At 43.2% G+C, this 18,187-nt stretch overlaps 1 protein-coding gene across 2 annotated transcripts in view; it reads left to right on the forward strand.

The window, feature by feature from the left end:
* DPP6 (dipeptidyl-peptidase 6) overlaps nt 1-17,137 on the forward strand; it is a 1,353,880-nt gene extending 1,336,743 nt beyond the window's left edge. Inside the window, exons 21-26 of one of the 2 annotated variants that reach the window (XM_006887649.1) lie at nt 4,480-4,534; nt 6,286-6,397; nt 11,925-11,983; nt 12,943-13,015; nt 13,111-13,184; nt 16,935-17,081. In XM_006887649.1, coding sequence (XP_006887711.1) covers nt 4,480-4,534; nt 6,286-6,397; nt 11,925-11,983; nt 12,943-13,015; nt 13,111-13,184; nt 16,935-17,081 — 520 coding nt within the window. Of the gene's footprint in view, nt 1-4,479; nt 4,535-6,285; nt 6,398-11,924; nt 11,984-12,942; nt 13,016-13,110; nt 13,185-16,934 lie in introns of both variants that reach the window. The other variant, XM_006887650.1, reaches the window with a different exon arrangement.
* The last annotated feature ends 1,050 nt before the right edge of the window (nt 17,138-18,187 follow it).

Consider the following 18,187-nt stretch of genomic DNA (forward strand, 5'->3'; position numbering starts at 1 on the left):
GAGATTTTTTATTCATAGGATTACTATAAGTCATATTCAACTCAACCACATCTAACAACAACAAGGTTTGGATTAACATTGATTAATTAATTTTGATCTTATTGTAGAACTAAAGAAGAAAAAAAAAGGATCTCTAATTCTTCCTCTTTTCTCCTCGTCCATCATCATCGCCACCACCACCACCATCATCCATTTATTGAGTTTTGCAATTTGTAAAGCCCTGTGCTATGTACACCTTGGGGACAAATGATATATTATTATTAAAGAAACATGCTACATAATTAATCTATTAAGAAAATGAGTCCTAGTGGTATGACCTGACTGCAGACTAAAAGGTCAGGAATTCAAAGCCTTCAGCTGCTCCACGGCAGGAAGATGGGCAGTCTCCTCCCAGAGGATTTACAGCCTTGGTAACTGAGAGGCTCTAAGACCATATCTGTTGTGGATTTCTGCCATTGACGAAGACCATGGAGTGAGTGACTGAGCTGTACTAGGGAGGACATGGAAGACAATCCTGGGCTTTATTCCAGTTGGAACAAAGTTTGGGTTTTTCCTTTCAACCCTGCTGCTAAGTCAGAGGAAACTGGGTCTTTGGCAATTCCTTCATGTAATAACCTGGTGACTCTCATTTCCTGATCTAAAGAACAATTTGGGTAATGATTCTCATTTACAGAGTACTCTCGTGTCTTCCAAGGATAGCTGGTGAGCCTTTTATTTCAATATAAAATATTTTGTCATCCTTGTATTTTATCCAAGTCACTGAACAAATTCTCTATGATAATTATTTTCCTAGTAAAAGCCAGAGCAACAAGGTAAAAATACCACAAGCTTTTTCATACAGATGGCATATTTTCACTGTTGGATGATCTAAGGCAAAGCATGGCCCTTTCTTTACTGCACATGTGCTGTGAGCGAGCTCTGGTTGCCTAGTGGATAGGCAGTTGTACTGTCAACTGAAAGGTCTGTGGTTTGAATCCACCAAGCTGCTCCACAGGAGAAGGATGGGCAATTGTCTCCCATTCAATTTAAAGTCTCTGGAAAAACAGACTAGGAAGTCAGCTATGGGTCATTCTGATGACAATGAGTTTGAGTTTTTGAGTTTTACTGTGAATTCAGTTTCCTGTCAGGGTTTCCAAAGTGCACACACAGTCAATTTAAGACTTGGCTCTCAGATGTGAGTAGCTTCTTATGAGGTGATACAATCACACCCATGAAACAGCAGCCGCAACAGCTATGTGAGGTTGCACAGCTAAATGCTGCCTGTCCCTGCTCATCTCTTTGCTCACTATTGGATCAAACCACAGGGTTTTCATCAGCTGGATTTTGGAAGAAGAGTACCAGGCCTTTCTTCTTGGTTTTTCAGAGCTTAGAAACTCAGCTGAAACCTGATGAGTGTCATAGTAACCATTCACGTCTCCAATGGCCAGCCGATGGGGAGTGGCTGTGCATGGGAGACACTGGCCAGGACTTATATCGAGATACTCTGTATGGAGAGTGAGTATTTCAACCCTCAATCACTATTCCTCAATAATTCGGAAAGGTCGCTAACTGCATATGTTCCCAGTGTAATGTATCTCCTTATTTCCTAACTGCTAGTACCAAGGGTGTTAATTGTGAATCCAAGCAAGATGAAGGTATTGACAGTTTCAATCTCCTCTCCATCCATCATGACACTGCCTATTGGTCCAGTGGTAAGAATCTGTTTTCGTGATATTGAGGCGCCATCCATACTGGAGGCTGTGTTCCTTGACCTTCTGCAACAAGTGCTTCAAGTCCTCCTCACTTTCAGCAAGTAAGGTTTTGTCATCTGCATAACATAGGTCATTGATGACTCTCCCTCCAATCCTGATGCCACATTCCTCTTCATAACAGTCCAGCTTCTTGGATAATTGGCTCAGTGTGTAGATTGAGCAGATATGGAGACAGACTACATCCCTGACACACTCCCTTCCCAATTCCAAACCATGCAGGGCTCTTCTACTCTGTTCACACAACAGCCTCCTGCTCCAGGTCTAGGTTCCACATGAAGTGGAACAATCAAGTGCTCTGGGCTTCCCCATTCTTCTAAATGTCAGCCACTTGTCATGATCCACACAGTCATAGTCAGTAAAGCACTAATAGACATTCTTCTGGTATTCCTTACTTTCAGCCTGGATCCATCTAACATCAACAATGATATACCTGGTACCACAACCTCTTCTAAATCCTGCTTGAACTTCTGGCAATTCCCTGTGTACTGTTCCAGCTGGTTTTTTTTTTTTTTATTATCTTCAGCAGTACTTTGCCTGCATGTGATATCAATGATATTGTTCATTAATTTCCACATTCAGTTGGATCACCTTTCTTGGGAATAGGAACAAATATGGACCTCTTCCAATCCATTGGCCAGACAATAGAATGTTAATTAATCAATGTTAATCCAAGCCATATCAGAGATCTGGACAATGACTAGGGATAGAAGGAGAATTTATGCCTTTGAGCTATGGTATTGGAGAAGAGTATTGAATATACCATGGACTACATGGACTGCTAAGAGAACGAACAGGATTGTCCTTGAGAGGGTGAAGCCAAGCTGCTCTTTAGAGGCAAGGATTCTGAAGCTTCGTCTTACATACTTTGGACATGTTGCAAGGAGGGATCAGTCCTTGGAGAAGGATGTCATGCTTCGGTGGGTGGAGGGACAGTGCAGGAGAGAAAGACCCTCTATGAGATGGATTGATTCAGTGACTGGGGAAATGGGGGCAGGTGTGTCAGAGGCAGTGAGATTGGCACAGGATAGGACTGGGTTTAGGGCTGTTGTACATAGGGTCGCTATGAGTCGCAGGCGACTCGACGGCACATAACAACAACAACAATCCAAACCATAAAATGAATCATCAATGTTACCCAAAATAACCCACATAGTTGTACTGCTAACTTAAAAGGGGCTCCTGTCTGGCAGTTCAAATCCATAGTGGCTCCAAGGGAGAAAAATGGGAATTTCTTCCTATGTGATTTTCAGCCTCAGAAAACGCCCTGAATCAGAAAACGTCATGAATCAGTTCAAACTTGATGGCAATGTGAGAGATTTGTTTGTAAACTGTTATTGTAAAACAAACAATAATATATTGTAATGAAGAATCTCAATACCAAGATGATACCAAGAAATCGAAGAAATTTTTGTCTTGTGGAAATTGCTGGGCATACCCCTCATCTGACAGCATGCATTTGCTTACTTCTGCACCAGCACTATTCTGATCAGGAAGGCTGATGCGCCTGGGCACCTGGTGCCAGAATGTCAAGAAGGGTAGTTATTAATGATGTGAGAGGCCCGATTCAGCTGCCAAAACCTAGTAAACAGAATGCAGCAGTAGTATGTAGTCCTACAACTCTTCAACTATCATGAGTTATGTATCTGTCATGACATAGTTAAAAGTAATTCAGAATTGGGTGGGAAGGAGATTGACTGTGGATGTAGAAAAACAGCCTTATTTCATGATTCAAGAGCAGCCAGCAGTCACTGGGGGGCTCAGTCATCAGATGCAAGGATTCCTGTTGTCCGGTTCTAGTCCAGAAACAAGAAAGACCTCACCCACATTGTGGGGCAATAAGGGACCACAGTGGGGGAGGATGGGGAGACACTGGTGAGAATCAGGCAAGGATCCTGGTAATATCAGGTACAAGGCAGAGTCCCAGAAGTCCAAGGAAGGACTGATTGTGCCACCCTAAAGGCACTAGTAGAAAAGAATTGTGTTGTCAACCCAAAGACATGTGGTTCTAATCCACCAGCTGCTCCACAGGAGAAAAATGGACAGTTGATTCCTGTATGATTTACTGCATCTAAAAACCCACTAGAAGGCCAACTGTTGAGTCCATCACAACTCAACAGTCAATATACAACAACAGTAATGACACAAGACCTCTTCCAGGAAAAAGGACCCCCATGGGCACTTCACTGCAATCCCTGCAGCACACAGCTTGTAACATGCTTGGGGACCAGTATCTTGTGGTAACGTGGGCACAGGAGCATTGGGAGGACAGATACTCATGCGAGACCAGAGTATGCCAAGATTACAATCTGTTTCTTTGAATTGAGTTTCCCTAAAGTGCAGGCTTTATATGCTTGAAGTTACTGCAAAGGGGCTCTTACTTTTTATGTGGAAATATTGTCTATATTCTAAATAATTAAAATAAGTACAATAACTAAATGGTTCTTGCAATATTTTCAGGAGCTCTGACGACTGCTGACCCAAAAGGCATGCCTCTCTGTGGTTTGAATCCACCAGCTTCTCTGCAGGAAAAAGACAGGTTATCTCCTCCTGCTGGAGAGTCAGCAGCTATGAGATGGTCTGACTTGATAGCAGTGAGAGAAAGATGCAATTACTTCCTTTCACTTAAAGGGAGTTTTCATACTTGAAATTGTTGGGAAACACTGTTGCAGGTCACAGAGATTCAGTCATGAAGTCCTTCTAAGCACTAACTCTCTCTTTGACTTTGCAGGACGATGTTGAAAGAGCAGTACATTGACAAAACACGTGTAGCTGTGTTTGGGAAGGTGAGTCAGCCATCTGCTAAACCAAACACCCCTCAGTAAAAGAGCATTAAACTGCTTTGTCATTCAGACCCAATCTTGATTTATTGGGAATGTCTTTAGTTTGGTAACATGTGAGCAATTTTTTTTTCTTTTTTAAGAGCTGGGGAATTGGATGTTTTGTTATTTCCAAAACAGGTGCTCTTACTTGATTCACTCATTTATCAATGTTCCTTTGAATGTTATCTGGAAGGAACAAAGAAGAAGATGTCAGCTACTTGGTAGAGAAAGCTGTGAGGTTCTTACTCTTCTTCCTTCGTTTATTCTTAGTCTGATGCCATGGCAGAGGAGTGGAGGTGGACTGCAGGTCTTCATGCAAGTACATTAATCAGGTTTACTGAAATGGGAGGATAGGAATGGGGAGATTTATACCCTAAACCTTCAAAATGAAGAAGATTCAGTCTGGTGGCCGATGTCAGAAAGTGAGGCCTGGGCTGGTGGAGGACGAGGGCTGGCTGTTAGGTTCCTAGAGGACCAGCTAGCATATACTTGGTCCATGACCCTCCTTAGTACAGGTGAGCATACATACAATCCCAGTATGTGGACATTGGTCCACTCCTCGTACTCCTGGGATGAGGAAGACCTCTGTGTAGATCATGTTACTTTGTCACCATCTTGCCTGGAAGAATGCCTTTTTATGGATGAAAATCATTTTAGCACTCCTTACATTAAGGTCATGTGGCTTCTTGATGCCAGGTCTCCACTGGGGACATACGCTATCACCTGTTATGGATGATAGGCATTTGGCAGCCTCCTCATGTCGTTTCATTTTACAGCAGATCATCTACTACATGGAGCCCTAAAGCCATGTCCTTATGGAGTTGTGATCCTCTCTGGTGGTTTGAACCCACCAGCAACCCCCAGGGAGAAAGATGGACAATCTTCTCCCATGCAATTTACAGCCTCAGAAACCCAGTAGGCGGTCACCTTATAATCAATTCCAACTCAATGGCAATGAGTTTGAATTGTATACTCGTTGTTGCTGTTCTGTGCCATTAAGTAAGCAACACTCAACTGCAGGTCTGAACCCTTATCTTGCGCCATCCTCACTGCTGTCGCAAACACATTTGAGCCCTTTGCTACCACCACCATGTAAATCCCTCTTGTTGTGGGACTTCCTCGCACATTGACCCTCCACCTTTCCAAGCATGATGTCTTCCTCTAAGGACTGGCCCTTTTGAACAATATACCCAAAGAATGTGAAATGGAATTTCGCCATCTTTGCTTCCAAGGAGCACTCTGTTTCATTTCCTCCATGACAGACTTGTTTGTTCTCTTGGCAGTCCATTCAGTACTCTTCTCCAACACCAAAACTCAAAGATGTCATGTCTACTCTCATTGAAGTTGTTCAAATGCATAACAAGTAATTGAGAAGATCATGGCTTGGGTCAGATGCATCTTAGTCTTCAAATTGACATCATTACTCTTCAGTGTTCTGGAGAGGTCCATGGGGTCTACAGTTGCACATCTCATTTCTTTTCAGGTTCAGTGTTCATTTTGCCCAAATCTGAGATCAAAACAAAAGAAGAGTTGCATCATATAATATTTTTCCCTCCCTTTTAAGCTTCTCAAGTTTAAAATCTGAAAATTTTTTTCTTATAAAAGTGAGAAGAAACTACATGAAAAGTGTTCCTTGGGTCACTTAATTTCATGTCTGAGGTTGTTTTCATGACACTTCACCCGTTGACCTCTATGCTTTCTCTTCTTTTTCATAGGATTATGGTGGGTACCTGAGTACATACATCCTCCCAGTGAAGGGAGAAAATCAAGGTCAGATTTTCACCTGTGGTTCTGCTGTCTCTCCAATAACAGACTTCAAGCTCTACGGTAAATGGCCTCAATCAAGCCAAGGGTTGAACCCCCAGCATATTTTCCTACCTCCCATCAACACCCCAACCCTTTGCCCTCTTACCTTCACAGTCCATAACGGGCTGACAAGGGGTCCTGTGCAAACAAGTAAAACCTTATGAACTGCACCTGGGGGGAAAAAGAGGGGGATTTTTCAAGTAATTTATTTTGCTTAAATTAGTCAGTCCAGTTGTAAACATAATTCACCTTCTTAAGAGGTAGACCCAGGGGTAGGAAGCAGAACCAATGTTTCTGCTTATAGTGTCTGGAGTTAGAAGAGTAAAGCTCAGCAGCCCACTTCACCCATCCAACACTCACAGGGCACTCGAGGACAAGTACATTCAGGCTCCCATTGGGCAGTTGCTGTTAGATACTGTCAAGTTGGTTGAAACCAACTTGATTTCAACTCATAGCAACCCATGTGCAACTGAGAAAAATATTGCCCAGTTCTGAGCCATCTGACATCAATTGCTATGGTTGAGCCCACTTTGTCAACCCATTTCATGGAGAATAGTTTGATTTTTCACTGACCCAATGGCTTTTACCAAGCCATCTCCAAAAACTGCCTCTCATAATAACATATTCAAAGTAAATGTGACAGGCATTTTTACTTCTTGGTTGTACTTCTAAGACTGATCTGTTTGTTCTTCTGGCAAGCCATGGTATATTCATTATTTTTCATCAATACCATAATTCAAAGGCATCAATGCATTGTCCAGCATATGAAGCAATTAAAAGCACCATGACTTGGGCGAGGTACAGGTTGTTGCTGTTGTTGTTATGTGCCGTCGAATCACTTGCGACTCATAGCAACCCCATGTACAACAGCCCTAAACCCTGCTCTGTCCTGTGCCAATCGCACCATCTCCAATACACCCATCCCGATTACCCCAGTCACTGAATCAATCCACCTCATAGAGGGCCTTCCCCTCCTGCGCTGTCCCTCCACCCTCCCAAGCATGATGTCCCTCTCCAAGGACCGGTCTCTCCTCACAACATGTCCAAAGTATGTTAGACGGAGTTAGGCTTCAAAATAACCTCTCTGCTTTTAAAGATTTTAAAGGATCTTTTGCAGCTGATTTGTCCAGTGCAATACCACCATGTGATTTCTGGACAGTTGCTTCTATGGATGTTGACTGTGGATCCAAGTTAATGAAATCATGACACTTTCAACATTTTCTCCATTTACTGTGATGTTTTTATTGGCTAAATTGTGAGGATTTCTATTTTCTTTATGTTGACCTGTAATCCATACAAGAAGGGTATAGTCTTCAAGTATCATTGCTAAGTGCTTTAAGTTCTGTTTACTTTCAGACAGCAATATCTGTGTCGTCTGCATACTGCAGCTTCTTTTTTTAATTGAGATTTTAATGAAAGATTAAAGAGAACTTGAATTTCCATAAATTCATTGTTGCACGTTTTCCTCCCTGTCCACTCCTCCCCCTCAGTTCACTTTTCTCTTTGAGAAGAAAAAAAAATGCTTTCATTGCTATACAAATCCCCCTCCATCCACTTTACTATGCAGCTCTTATTCTTGACTCTTGCCATGCAAATAATACCCAATCATATATCCCTTTTAAATCGTTCTCTCCCTCATCTGTTTCAATGCAGTATACATTATTTATCACCTCTTTTTTTAGTTTCTCCCTAAACCCAGTGTCAGTCCTGTTTTATAACAGTGGCATTATGCAGTATTTGTCCTTTTGTAATTGAGATATTTCACTCAACATAATATCCTCCAAGGTCATCCATTTTGTATAATATTTCATGAGTTCCTTGTTTGTCAATGCTGCATAACATTCTATTGAGTGAGTATACCACAGTTTCTTTATCCATTCATTTGTTGATAGGCACTTGGGTTATTTCCAACTCTTTGCTATTGTGAACAAAGCTGCAATAAATATAGGTGTGCGTGTATCTGCTTGGGTGACAGTTCTGGTTTCTTTAGGATATATTTCCACTAGTGGAATTTGGGTCAAATGGTATCTCTATTTCCAACTTTTTGAGAAAGCGCCATACTGCCTTCCATAGTGGTTGCACCATTTTACACTCTCACCAACAGAGAATAAGAGTTCCAGTTTCTCTACAACCTCACCAGCATTTGTTGTTTGCTGCTCTGTTGAATTTTGCTATTCTTACTGGGGTAAGATGACATCTCATAGTTGTTTTGATTTGCATCTCTCTTAGAGCTAGGGGTTTTGAGCATGTGTTTGTTCACCATCTGAAAGTCTTCTTTAGAGAAGTGTCCATTCATATCCTGTGCCCATTCTGCAATTGGGTTGTTTACCTTTATCTTGTTGTGATGCTCAAGTATTTTATAAATTCTAGATATAAGTCCTTTATCAGACATGTCATTACCAAATTTTCCCAGTCTGTGGTTTTCCTTTTTACCCTTCTGGAGAAGTTTTTGGATGTACATAGGGATTTGATTCTTAGAAGATCACATTCATCTATTTTATCCTCTCCCGATTGTAGGTTTTTCAAGATGCTTGGATGATTGTTCATGTTGTGTATTAGGGCTTCCAGAGTCCTTCCAAGCTTTTCTCTAATAAAGTTTATGGTCCTAGGTTTTAGTCCTAGGTCCTTGATCCACTTTGAATTATATATACCACAGCTTCTTAATGAGGCTTTCTCCTTTCCTGATAAATGCAATGTTCTTTATATAGTCCAGCTCCTCACATTTTGTGCTCAGCATACAAATTGATTGATTGATTGATTGTTATTGTTGTTGATTACCATTGAGTCAAGCCTTACTCATAGTGACCCTATGAACAAAAGACCTAAAGCCTTTTTTAACTATCATCATTTCTCAAAGTTCATAGAGTTTACAGAGGCATGTTATTTAGGAAGTGGACACCACTCCTGCTTCCAAACAGATTGATTATGTATGGTGATATGATATATAGTTTATCTTGTTTATCTATTCATACTACTGCCTCTTGGTCTATGCACATGCTCCACTTCTGCACAATTAAGTGTTCCGGAATTCCCATGCTTTGTGATGTTATTAATAATTTGGTATGACCTACACAGCTGAATATAGTCAACACAGCACAGGTAAATGCCTTTCTGCTATTCTCTACTTTTAACCAAGAACCATCTGCTATCAGCAATAATAACCATCCTTTCATATCCTCTCCTGAATTTGGCTTAAATTTCTGGCAGCTCCTTACTTACATCCTCCTACAGCCCCTTTAAAATAATCTCCAACAAAATTTTCTTTACATGTGATAGTAAAAATATTACTTGATAATTTCTGCATTCTCCCCCCACCCCCCAGGGCATCAAAGTGTTTCCTTTGAGGCTGAGCAAGCACAGAGTCTCAGCAGCAGAGTTGTCATCAGCCTCAATTTCTGTATTCTTTTGGACCACTTTTCTTTGGGATGGTGCTGTTGTTGATTGCCTTCGAGTCGAGCACTACTCATGGTGACCCTATGAACAAAAGGCCTGAAGCCTTTCTATAACTATCAACATTTATCAAAGTTCATAGAGTTTCCGGAGGCATATTGTTTAGGAAGTGGATGCCACTCCTGCTTCCAAACCTGTCTTAACCTGGGAGCTCCACCAAACACTGTCCTCCATGGGTAACTGTCATGGCATTTGACACACCAGTGGTACAAGGTTCAGCATTACAGCAACCCCAGGTTATCTCAGTACAGCATATTGGCAGAAGAGTGCTGTACCACTAAGAAGACTATTCCTCTGAAATATAATAGCAACCAACTTTAAATATAAAGGCGCTCCCCAAGGTCTTGTTGAATCTAAAAAAAATAGTCAAATAGTGATCTCTTCTAGTCAGTCAGACAGACTTCCAAATTTCTTGGTGTAAATGTGAGCCCTTCCAGCCTTGCAACTGTTTCGTGAAACATCTCAATTGTTACTCCACCAGTTCCCAGAGTTTTAGTTTTGGCCAGTGGGTCAGTACAACTTGGATTTCTTCCTTCAGTACCATAGATTCTTAACCATATGCTGCCTTCTGAAATAACTGAACATCAGCCATTTATTTTTAATACAGTATTTCTTCCATCTTCTTTGGTGCTTCTTGACTTATTAAATATTTTGTTCATAGAACGCTTCACTATTAGAATATAAAGCTTGACTTTTTCCTTCACATTTTCCAGGTTTAGAAATATTAACTATATTCTCCCATTTGATTTCTTAACTCCAGATCTTTACACATTTCATTATAATACTTTGTCTTTGAAATCTGATCAACTCTGTTGCTTCCTCATTTCTTCTTTTCTCTTCAGCTACTTTGCATTCTAGAGCAAGAATCTCTCCTGACATCCATTTGGGTCTTTTCTTTACTGTTATTTTAATAAATCTTTTGTTTTTCATGGATGATGTCCTTAATGTCATCCCACGACGTGTCCCATCTTTGGTCATTAGTGTTCAATGCATCCAAATATATTCTTTAGGTAGTCTCCAAATTATCATATGTTAAAATAATGCCAGGGGCCAACTGTGGAACAGGTCATCAATTGTTCATATGAGAGTCTAAGTCCTGGAAAACAAGTCCAGGAAAGCCACTGTGCAACCTTGAGTACGCCCCACCTGGAATGAAAAGCCACCTCAAGCATAGATTTGACGCCCTCTGGCTAGCTCAGCCCAAATCTCACAGCAGATGTGCTGCTTTTACAGAGTGCCCTTTCCAATGCAAATTTCAACTTTTAATTATACACGAATGCTCCTAATTCAGGATCATTTAAAGTTACTTTTCCCCTGAGAAAACAATGCAGCCTATTTCACATTTTTCATTTCCAATGAGACATTGTCAGTTTTTTTCAGTTGCACCGCTTCAGATTTGCCTGATTCAGATTCTTAATACATGCTCCCACCCAGCTTCTTGATTTGTTGCTGAGCTGTACTGGAGGTTTTTCACCTCTGATTGATTAATGCAGTTTGTACCTGAAACCCTGTAGAAGTGGTTTCCACTTGCTCTTCTTGACTCCCTGGCTAACAGAGCCCTGTGGAAAGACTCACCCTTGCTATAATGATCTGGGAGGCCTCAGCAGCCTCCTCCAGGAGCCAGGGCCTGAGGTAGAAATTCCTGGGAGAGGAGCCACTGGGGGGCAAACATGCCCAGAATTTTAAAAAAAACAAACAAAACAACAACAACAACAAAAAACCCCACCCACATACACAAAATTAAACCCTTGATGAAATGTCTCTTCTTTATTTCTGTTCCTATTTTCTCTGCTCTAAAATGAAGTCAGAGATAATCCTGTTGATTTAGGATTGAGATTAATTAGGTTTTGCTTAATTAAGGCTTGCCGCATGGTAAAATCTCCAACCGCTAGCATTAGCATATTTAAATGTCACAGCTGTAGCATCTGTTTGCCCATGTAAAGGTCCATGAGATTGAGGTGGTTTAAAAAGTAATAACAAGAAGTGTGCTGTGACAAGTAGAGGGGAGCCTGCTGCACACGCCCCAGCAGCTTAGCTAGAGTCTAGGGAACAGTGCGCTAAGAGGTAACGTTGCCTCCTCCCTCTGTTTCTGTTCAAGCGTCTGCATTTTCCGAAAGGTACCTGGGCCTCCACGGACTTGACAACAGAGCCTATGAGGTATGTCTTCATATCTTAGCATAGCTACCACTTAGCAGAAAGAGAGATTGGGTGGATTCAGCTTTCCTTCTCTGGTTTGCTTGCTCTGGTCCCTGATCCCTCTCCCAGTCCAGGATTCCCCCACTCTCCAGCCCCATACTCAAGGCAAGAACACTTTTTTTAATCTGCCTTTGTACGATATTGTGCTTTCTATTACCTCCCTCCCCTGCAAATATAGCTTGGATCATCCATCTCACTATAGGATTTATAAACCTGAGGAAGGAGTTGAAAGTATTTACATGGAGAGTTTGTCCAGGGTCCATTAAGTGTTTTTTTGGCGGTGACCCCTGTGTCTGTAAACTTGTGCTGCTTTGGGAGAATACTCTATTGAGCAGGAAAGGGAATGCACCTTTGATAATTAGTAAATGCACTGACAAGCTGTTGCAATGGAATATGTTCCAATGCGTGGCAATCCCACACGTGCTTTAAAGAGCTGGGCTCTATAGGGTTTTCAATGGGTGAGGGCTTTTTCACATATAGATGCCCAAGCATTTCTTCCAGAGTACCGCTGGGTGAACTGGAACTTTTCCATTCGCAGCCGAGCACATGAACCATTTGCACAACCCATGGTAGTGGTGATAACAGTGCCATTAAATCCATGCAGGTCTTTGATATGATTTTTGGTCAGCTGTGCCCTGGTGGGAGGACAGAGCTCTGTGGGGCAGGGGTGGGCTGTGACTTCAGAGGTGAATCTTTGGCATGAATAACTGAGTTCTCATCAGCTTTCCCCACAGCCCCATGAGGCCACCACCCTTCTCTCTCCTACCCTTTCCCCTTCCTGAGATTTGCTATGTGTTTCATTCAGTCCACATTGTGCCAGAAGCTTGTATTTCTGGTAAGGGCTCAGTCATGTTCCCAGTGCGCATGCCCGTGCCGCTGCAGTACCTCGCTCTGACTCTCCCTTTGCTCTGTGTGTGCAGATGACCAAGGTGGCTCACCGCGTGTCAGCGCTGGAGGAGCAGCAGTTCCTCATCATCCACGCCACGGCCGACGGTAAGACCACAGCTCGCGCTGGCCTGCGCACCGCGTCCTCCCCACATCTGCGCTCCGGCTCCTCACAGACATGTCTATTTTTTTTTTTTTAACAGAAAAAATCCACTTCCAGCACACGGCAGAACTCATTACACAACTAATTAAGGGAAAGGCTAATTACAGCTTACAGGTACGTATTTCCCACTTAGAAGGCAATGCTGAGTGCCTTTACACAAAGAGCGAGCACGCTGCTGTGCCTGATGCACTAATTCAGCTTACACGCCTGTGGTAGAGCTGTGACGTGGGCGGGCCCGGGCAGAGCAGGCAGAATAGCTCGAGCTTGCTTTTCCTAATTAACCAGAGCCCCGTGGTTCTGTTTTAGCAACTAGGTTTTAACCCCTTTAGGGTTACCACTTCCCCCGCCTCCAAGCACTAATAGAGTCCACACCATCAACCACGCAGAGAAGCTGAGCTAGTAAGTGCACTAACTAGTAAGGCAAAGTGATTGCACCTCACAGCAGGTTCCCAGCTCTCACCCCTGGATCACAACCAGTTACCACAGAGTGGACTCTCAACTTGTTGCCGGCCCCCTCACCCGCCACCGTTGCCCATGTATGTGTCAGAATTATACTGTTTTCCTGTCCTGCCAGTTATGACACCCCCAGCCCCAGCCCCAGCTCCATCCAGCAGTCCTCCAGCAATCTTGGGTTCTGAGTCCAGGGGAAGCAGCCCCAAATCAGCTCTGTCGCCCATCAGGATCTGGGTTCCTGCCCAGGGTCCTGCCTGTCTCATGAAGTCCCACTGTGATAGGTGCGGAAACCTCTGACCCCAGAAGACGCTTCGTGTTTGCTGCTGCATCATTCTTGCTCATAGTGAGCTTCCCATCTTTTTTTTAAATTTTTTTTTTTTTTTTGGCTGATAAACCTGCTCAATTTAAACTGAACAGGACAGGGGAAACTGACCAGTCACATATTGATTAATTTATGTACACCCTATTTCTGATTCCCACCCAGTCATGTGGTCAAAGTCAAAACTGATGTCTAGGAAACCCGTTTTAAACAATAAACCCATAGCAGCAAGCCCATTAAGCCCTTGGTGGATTTGACCCACTGGTGACATGCCACCTTTGCATTTAGTAGTGCAGCTCACTACACACTGGGACACTTAGTTAATGTTAAATGTGAATGTGCTGCTGACATTTTTTTTTAGATCATGGGAAATGTAAGCATTGCCATGGCACTATCAAATGCATTTTATGCACACACACAACACAGCCACTGCAGAAGAAACAACAGATCTAGTTGTACTTAAGTGGGCTGTTCTCTGCCAGGGCAGAACAGAAGAAGCTCCACGACAGGTGCACCATGCTCCAACCAGCATGGCAAAGGGAACCTACTGCCATGCCTGTGGGCACAAAGACCATCTGCAATCTCTCAGTGTATTTATAGCAATAGACAATGCTAGGTAAGGGAATAAAGACCTGCGGTAGAAGGGAGCTATATTCTTACTCTTTACTATTTTGTTCTTTCTGATGTTTTAATGCACATATGGTAATTTAATCACATCATTAATAAATATAGTCACCCTAGGTAACGGTGGAAGAATGGTTCCAAGACCCTTGAGGTTATCACAATCTGGGGATTCTTAAAGGCCCTTATATAAATGGCCAAGGAATTGCTTTCATCATGTAGTTACTTTCCCCACCCCCTCTTTTCAATATTTTCCGTCTGATTGGTTGAATCGGCAGAGGCAGCACTGCCAGCTATACTTTGAAGTAAAGGGCAATGCCATCCTCCAAAGTGATAAGAGGGAGACAGGATTCAAAATACAGGTGGAAGTCTGGTACCATAGAGGGAGTGTGGGCTTCAGAGGCAGGCTGACTTGAACTTGTCTCCCTGCCAAGCTACATCCCTTTATGAGAAAGGACACAGCACCCTATAAGGTATCAAACCGCAGTGCTGTCAAGAGGATCCTGACACACATCTATCATATAAGATAGAGTAGGACTGCCAACCCCTCTGGGGTTGCACAAGATTGTCATCTTCATGAAGCTAACTCCACTTCTTTCTCTTATGGGACAGCCAATGGATTCAAAAGTTATTTCTAAACCAAAGGCCACACCTCTCTGTGGTTTGAATCCATTTGTTGTTATGTGCCATCAGGTCGCTTGCAACTCATAGCAACCCTATGTACAAGAGCCCTAAATGCTGTTCTATCCTGTGCCAACCTTGCTGTTTCAAACACACTCACTCCCACCACTCCACTCACAGAATCGAAAAGAGAACAAAAAGTCTTCTGCTCTCATGCAAATTTATAGTCTCCAATACCAGTCAGCATGAGATTGTTTAGTAGCTGGGCACTTCAATCACTGTCACTAAAGTACACAAGAAAAGAAGACCCTCAATGAGATGGGCTGACTCAGTGACTGGGGTTCTGGGACTAGGTGTGTCAGAGACGATAAGATTGGCACAGGATAGAGCAGGGTTTAGGGCTGTTGTGCATAGGGTCACGATGAGTTGCCAGCGACTCGACGGCACATAACAAGAACAACAATAGTACAAGAGGTGTCATCATTGTAGCAGTAATATAATATTTAACCAGTTGCTATTGATTTAATTCTGATCACATAGATCATGGAGAATCCATGTGTGTCAAGGTAGATCTGTGCTCTGTAGGGTTTTTGATGGCTGATTCTTCAGTAGATTACAGGACTTTTCTTCAGTGATGTTTTGGGATGTTATTGACTAGCCAACCTTTCAAGCCAAGCGCTAAACCATTTGTACCATCTTGGGACTCTCCAAATATAATATTTACCATCTTTTGTTAGCACTTCATATATCCCAGGTCTTACTCTCATCACTTTAAAGGATCATGGAATTTTCATGATATACTAGGACAACCTTAGAATCGAAGTCCTCTTATTATCATCCCTACTTGATACAATTGGCAACTGAAGCCAGGAATATTAACTTGCCTATAAAAGCAGGACTATTGGATCTAACACATAAATGGAAGATTTTCACCACTTATGAAGGCCATAGAGAAAGCACAGAATTCTTAACTTTTTTTAAATTTCTATTGCTTTGAGGAGTCCCAATACCTTCAAGGAACCCTGGTGGTGGAGTAGTTAAAACAATTGCTAACTTCAAGGTCAGTCATGAGGGAGAGATGAGGCGGTCTCCTGCCATAAAGAGTCACAGCCTTGGACATCCAATAGGGACAGTTCTGCTCCATCCTATAGGGATGAAAATTGAGAGAGGATGGAAAGCAGCTTGATGACAGGTGGTGGTGTCGTGGTGATGTGCTCATGTCTTGTCTTGCTGCCTTTGAAGACCCTGAGCACATAGACCACACGGTAAATTCAAACCGGGTGTCCCAGACTGTGGTGAATCTGTCCCCTGAAAGTGCTTCTAATTTACTCTCGCAGTCTCCCCCAACTGGTGCTGATGCTGTGCGGGAGTGTGGTGTTCAGGAGACTGACCTCTTCATGACTAGGCTAATGTCCACACCACAGGACAAAGCAAGGTCCCTTCCTACTGGGATTTCAGGGATCACGGAGGAGAAAGCTCTGACTTGCCATCAGAATCTAATTGGTTGAGAAAACTCTTTTCATTAGCAAAAATTCAGAGCTTGGTGAAGTACAGGTTTTATTAGGTTCCATAGCTCATGACCAGCCTGGAGGAACTCTTGCTCTGCCTCACGGGACAGTTAGGGAGCTCTGGTAATGTGGTCCACAAAGATGACAGCTCTTTGGTGGATGGCATATACCAGCAGTGGGAGAGAGAGATGCACTCTCCTCCCATGCCCTTTATGGCCTCACAAAGCCCTTGGGAGGGTCGGGAGGGTCAGCCATGCGTCTGTTCCAGGCCAGCAGCAAAGAGTCGAGTTGAATTGTGGGGAGGTTAGGCCCAGTGACTAACTTCTCATGCCTTCCTTGCAGATCTACCCTGACGAAAGCCATTACTTCCACAATGCCTTCCTCAAACAGCACCTCTACCGCTCCATCATCAACTTCTTTGTGGAGTGCTTCAGGATTCAAGACAAACTCCCCACAGTCACGACAAAAGAGGACGAGGAAGAGGACTAACCCTGCGTCGACCCTAAGCACAAGCGAGGCTCTTTCTATAACAATATGCAACTGAGAAATTTCCCCTGCCTCCTCCTCTTCCCGCTGAGGGCCGGGGCGGGGGTTGGAGGGTTGCGTTGCATAGCATGTGTGTCTCAGAGACCAAGGCAGTTTGGCTCCAGAAATGAGCACCTTCCTGGGGCGGAGATGCATCATCACGCATACCTGGTTCAAGACAGAAACGGCTTGGCCTCAGAGGCAACACCCCCTCTTGGCCCCAGAGTGACGGCCCCTCCCACAAGGAACACAGCGTGAGGATCAATGGTAGTGCAGGCCTGCTTTGAGGTCTGGAAGCAACTGGCCCTTAAATTTGACCTGTCAAGCAGTAGCATTGACACCCACCATCGACGCTAGAATACCACGTTCACCTCCGCAGCGCCATATCCTGTCCCATGTATCTGTGCCGTGGAAATCATAAATACAGCACAATTATTTTAAAGTACATGTTCACACATTGGCTTGCTCTTTTCTGTCCTTAGAAGATTCCCGCTGCACGAAGCAGACAAACCTCCTTTTGTACAAAGTTTGCTCTTAGCTGCGCTAATGGTTAACCTTATGGAGTTCATGCGTATTTTTGTGTGGTTTTACCTGCCCCCTCCATTGTCTCCTCTCATGGAGTTGCTTTGCTTTGCTTTGCTTTGTTTACACTTTGTTTGGCATTGTTTGCTTCCATCAATATGTAGTACTTCTGCTTTTTTGATCAAGAGGCAGATTGCAGGTAACTGCTCTCTTTTTAAGGATGGTCTTTAGACTCCATGGAGACATTTCAAAAGCTGAGAGGGGAAAATAACCCATGCTATTGGCTAAAAAGGTAAATAAAGAGCCCAATTCTCCCACAGAGCTGCATTATGACGTGGCTGTAGATTCACTGCCGTCCATCGACATAATCTCCTTAAAACCATTGCGTCGTCCTCAGTAAATTGTCAAATGTTTTCAGGTGACATTTGGTTGAGAAACAAAAACCACAAAGCTTGGATTCCAGCCCCAGGTCCTCGGTATGTGCCAAGGTCATGGGGCTCAGAGGAAGGTTTGGGGAGTCCATTCTCTCACCCAGGGATTGTCCCTGT

The sequence above is a fragment of the Elephantulus edwardii genome, unplaced genomic scaffold, assembly GCF_000299155.1.
Source record: "Elephantulus edwardii isolate Elephantulus edwardi_28Jun2011 unplaced genomic scaffold, EleEdw1.0 scaffold00060, whole genome shotgun sequence".
Lineage (NCBI taxonomy): Eukaryota > Metazoa > Chordata > Mammalia > Macroscelidea > Macroscelididae > Elephantulus > Elephantulus edwardii.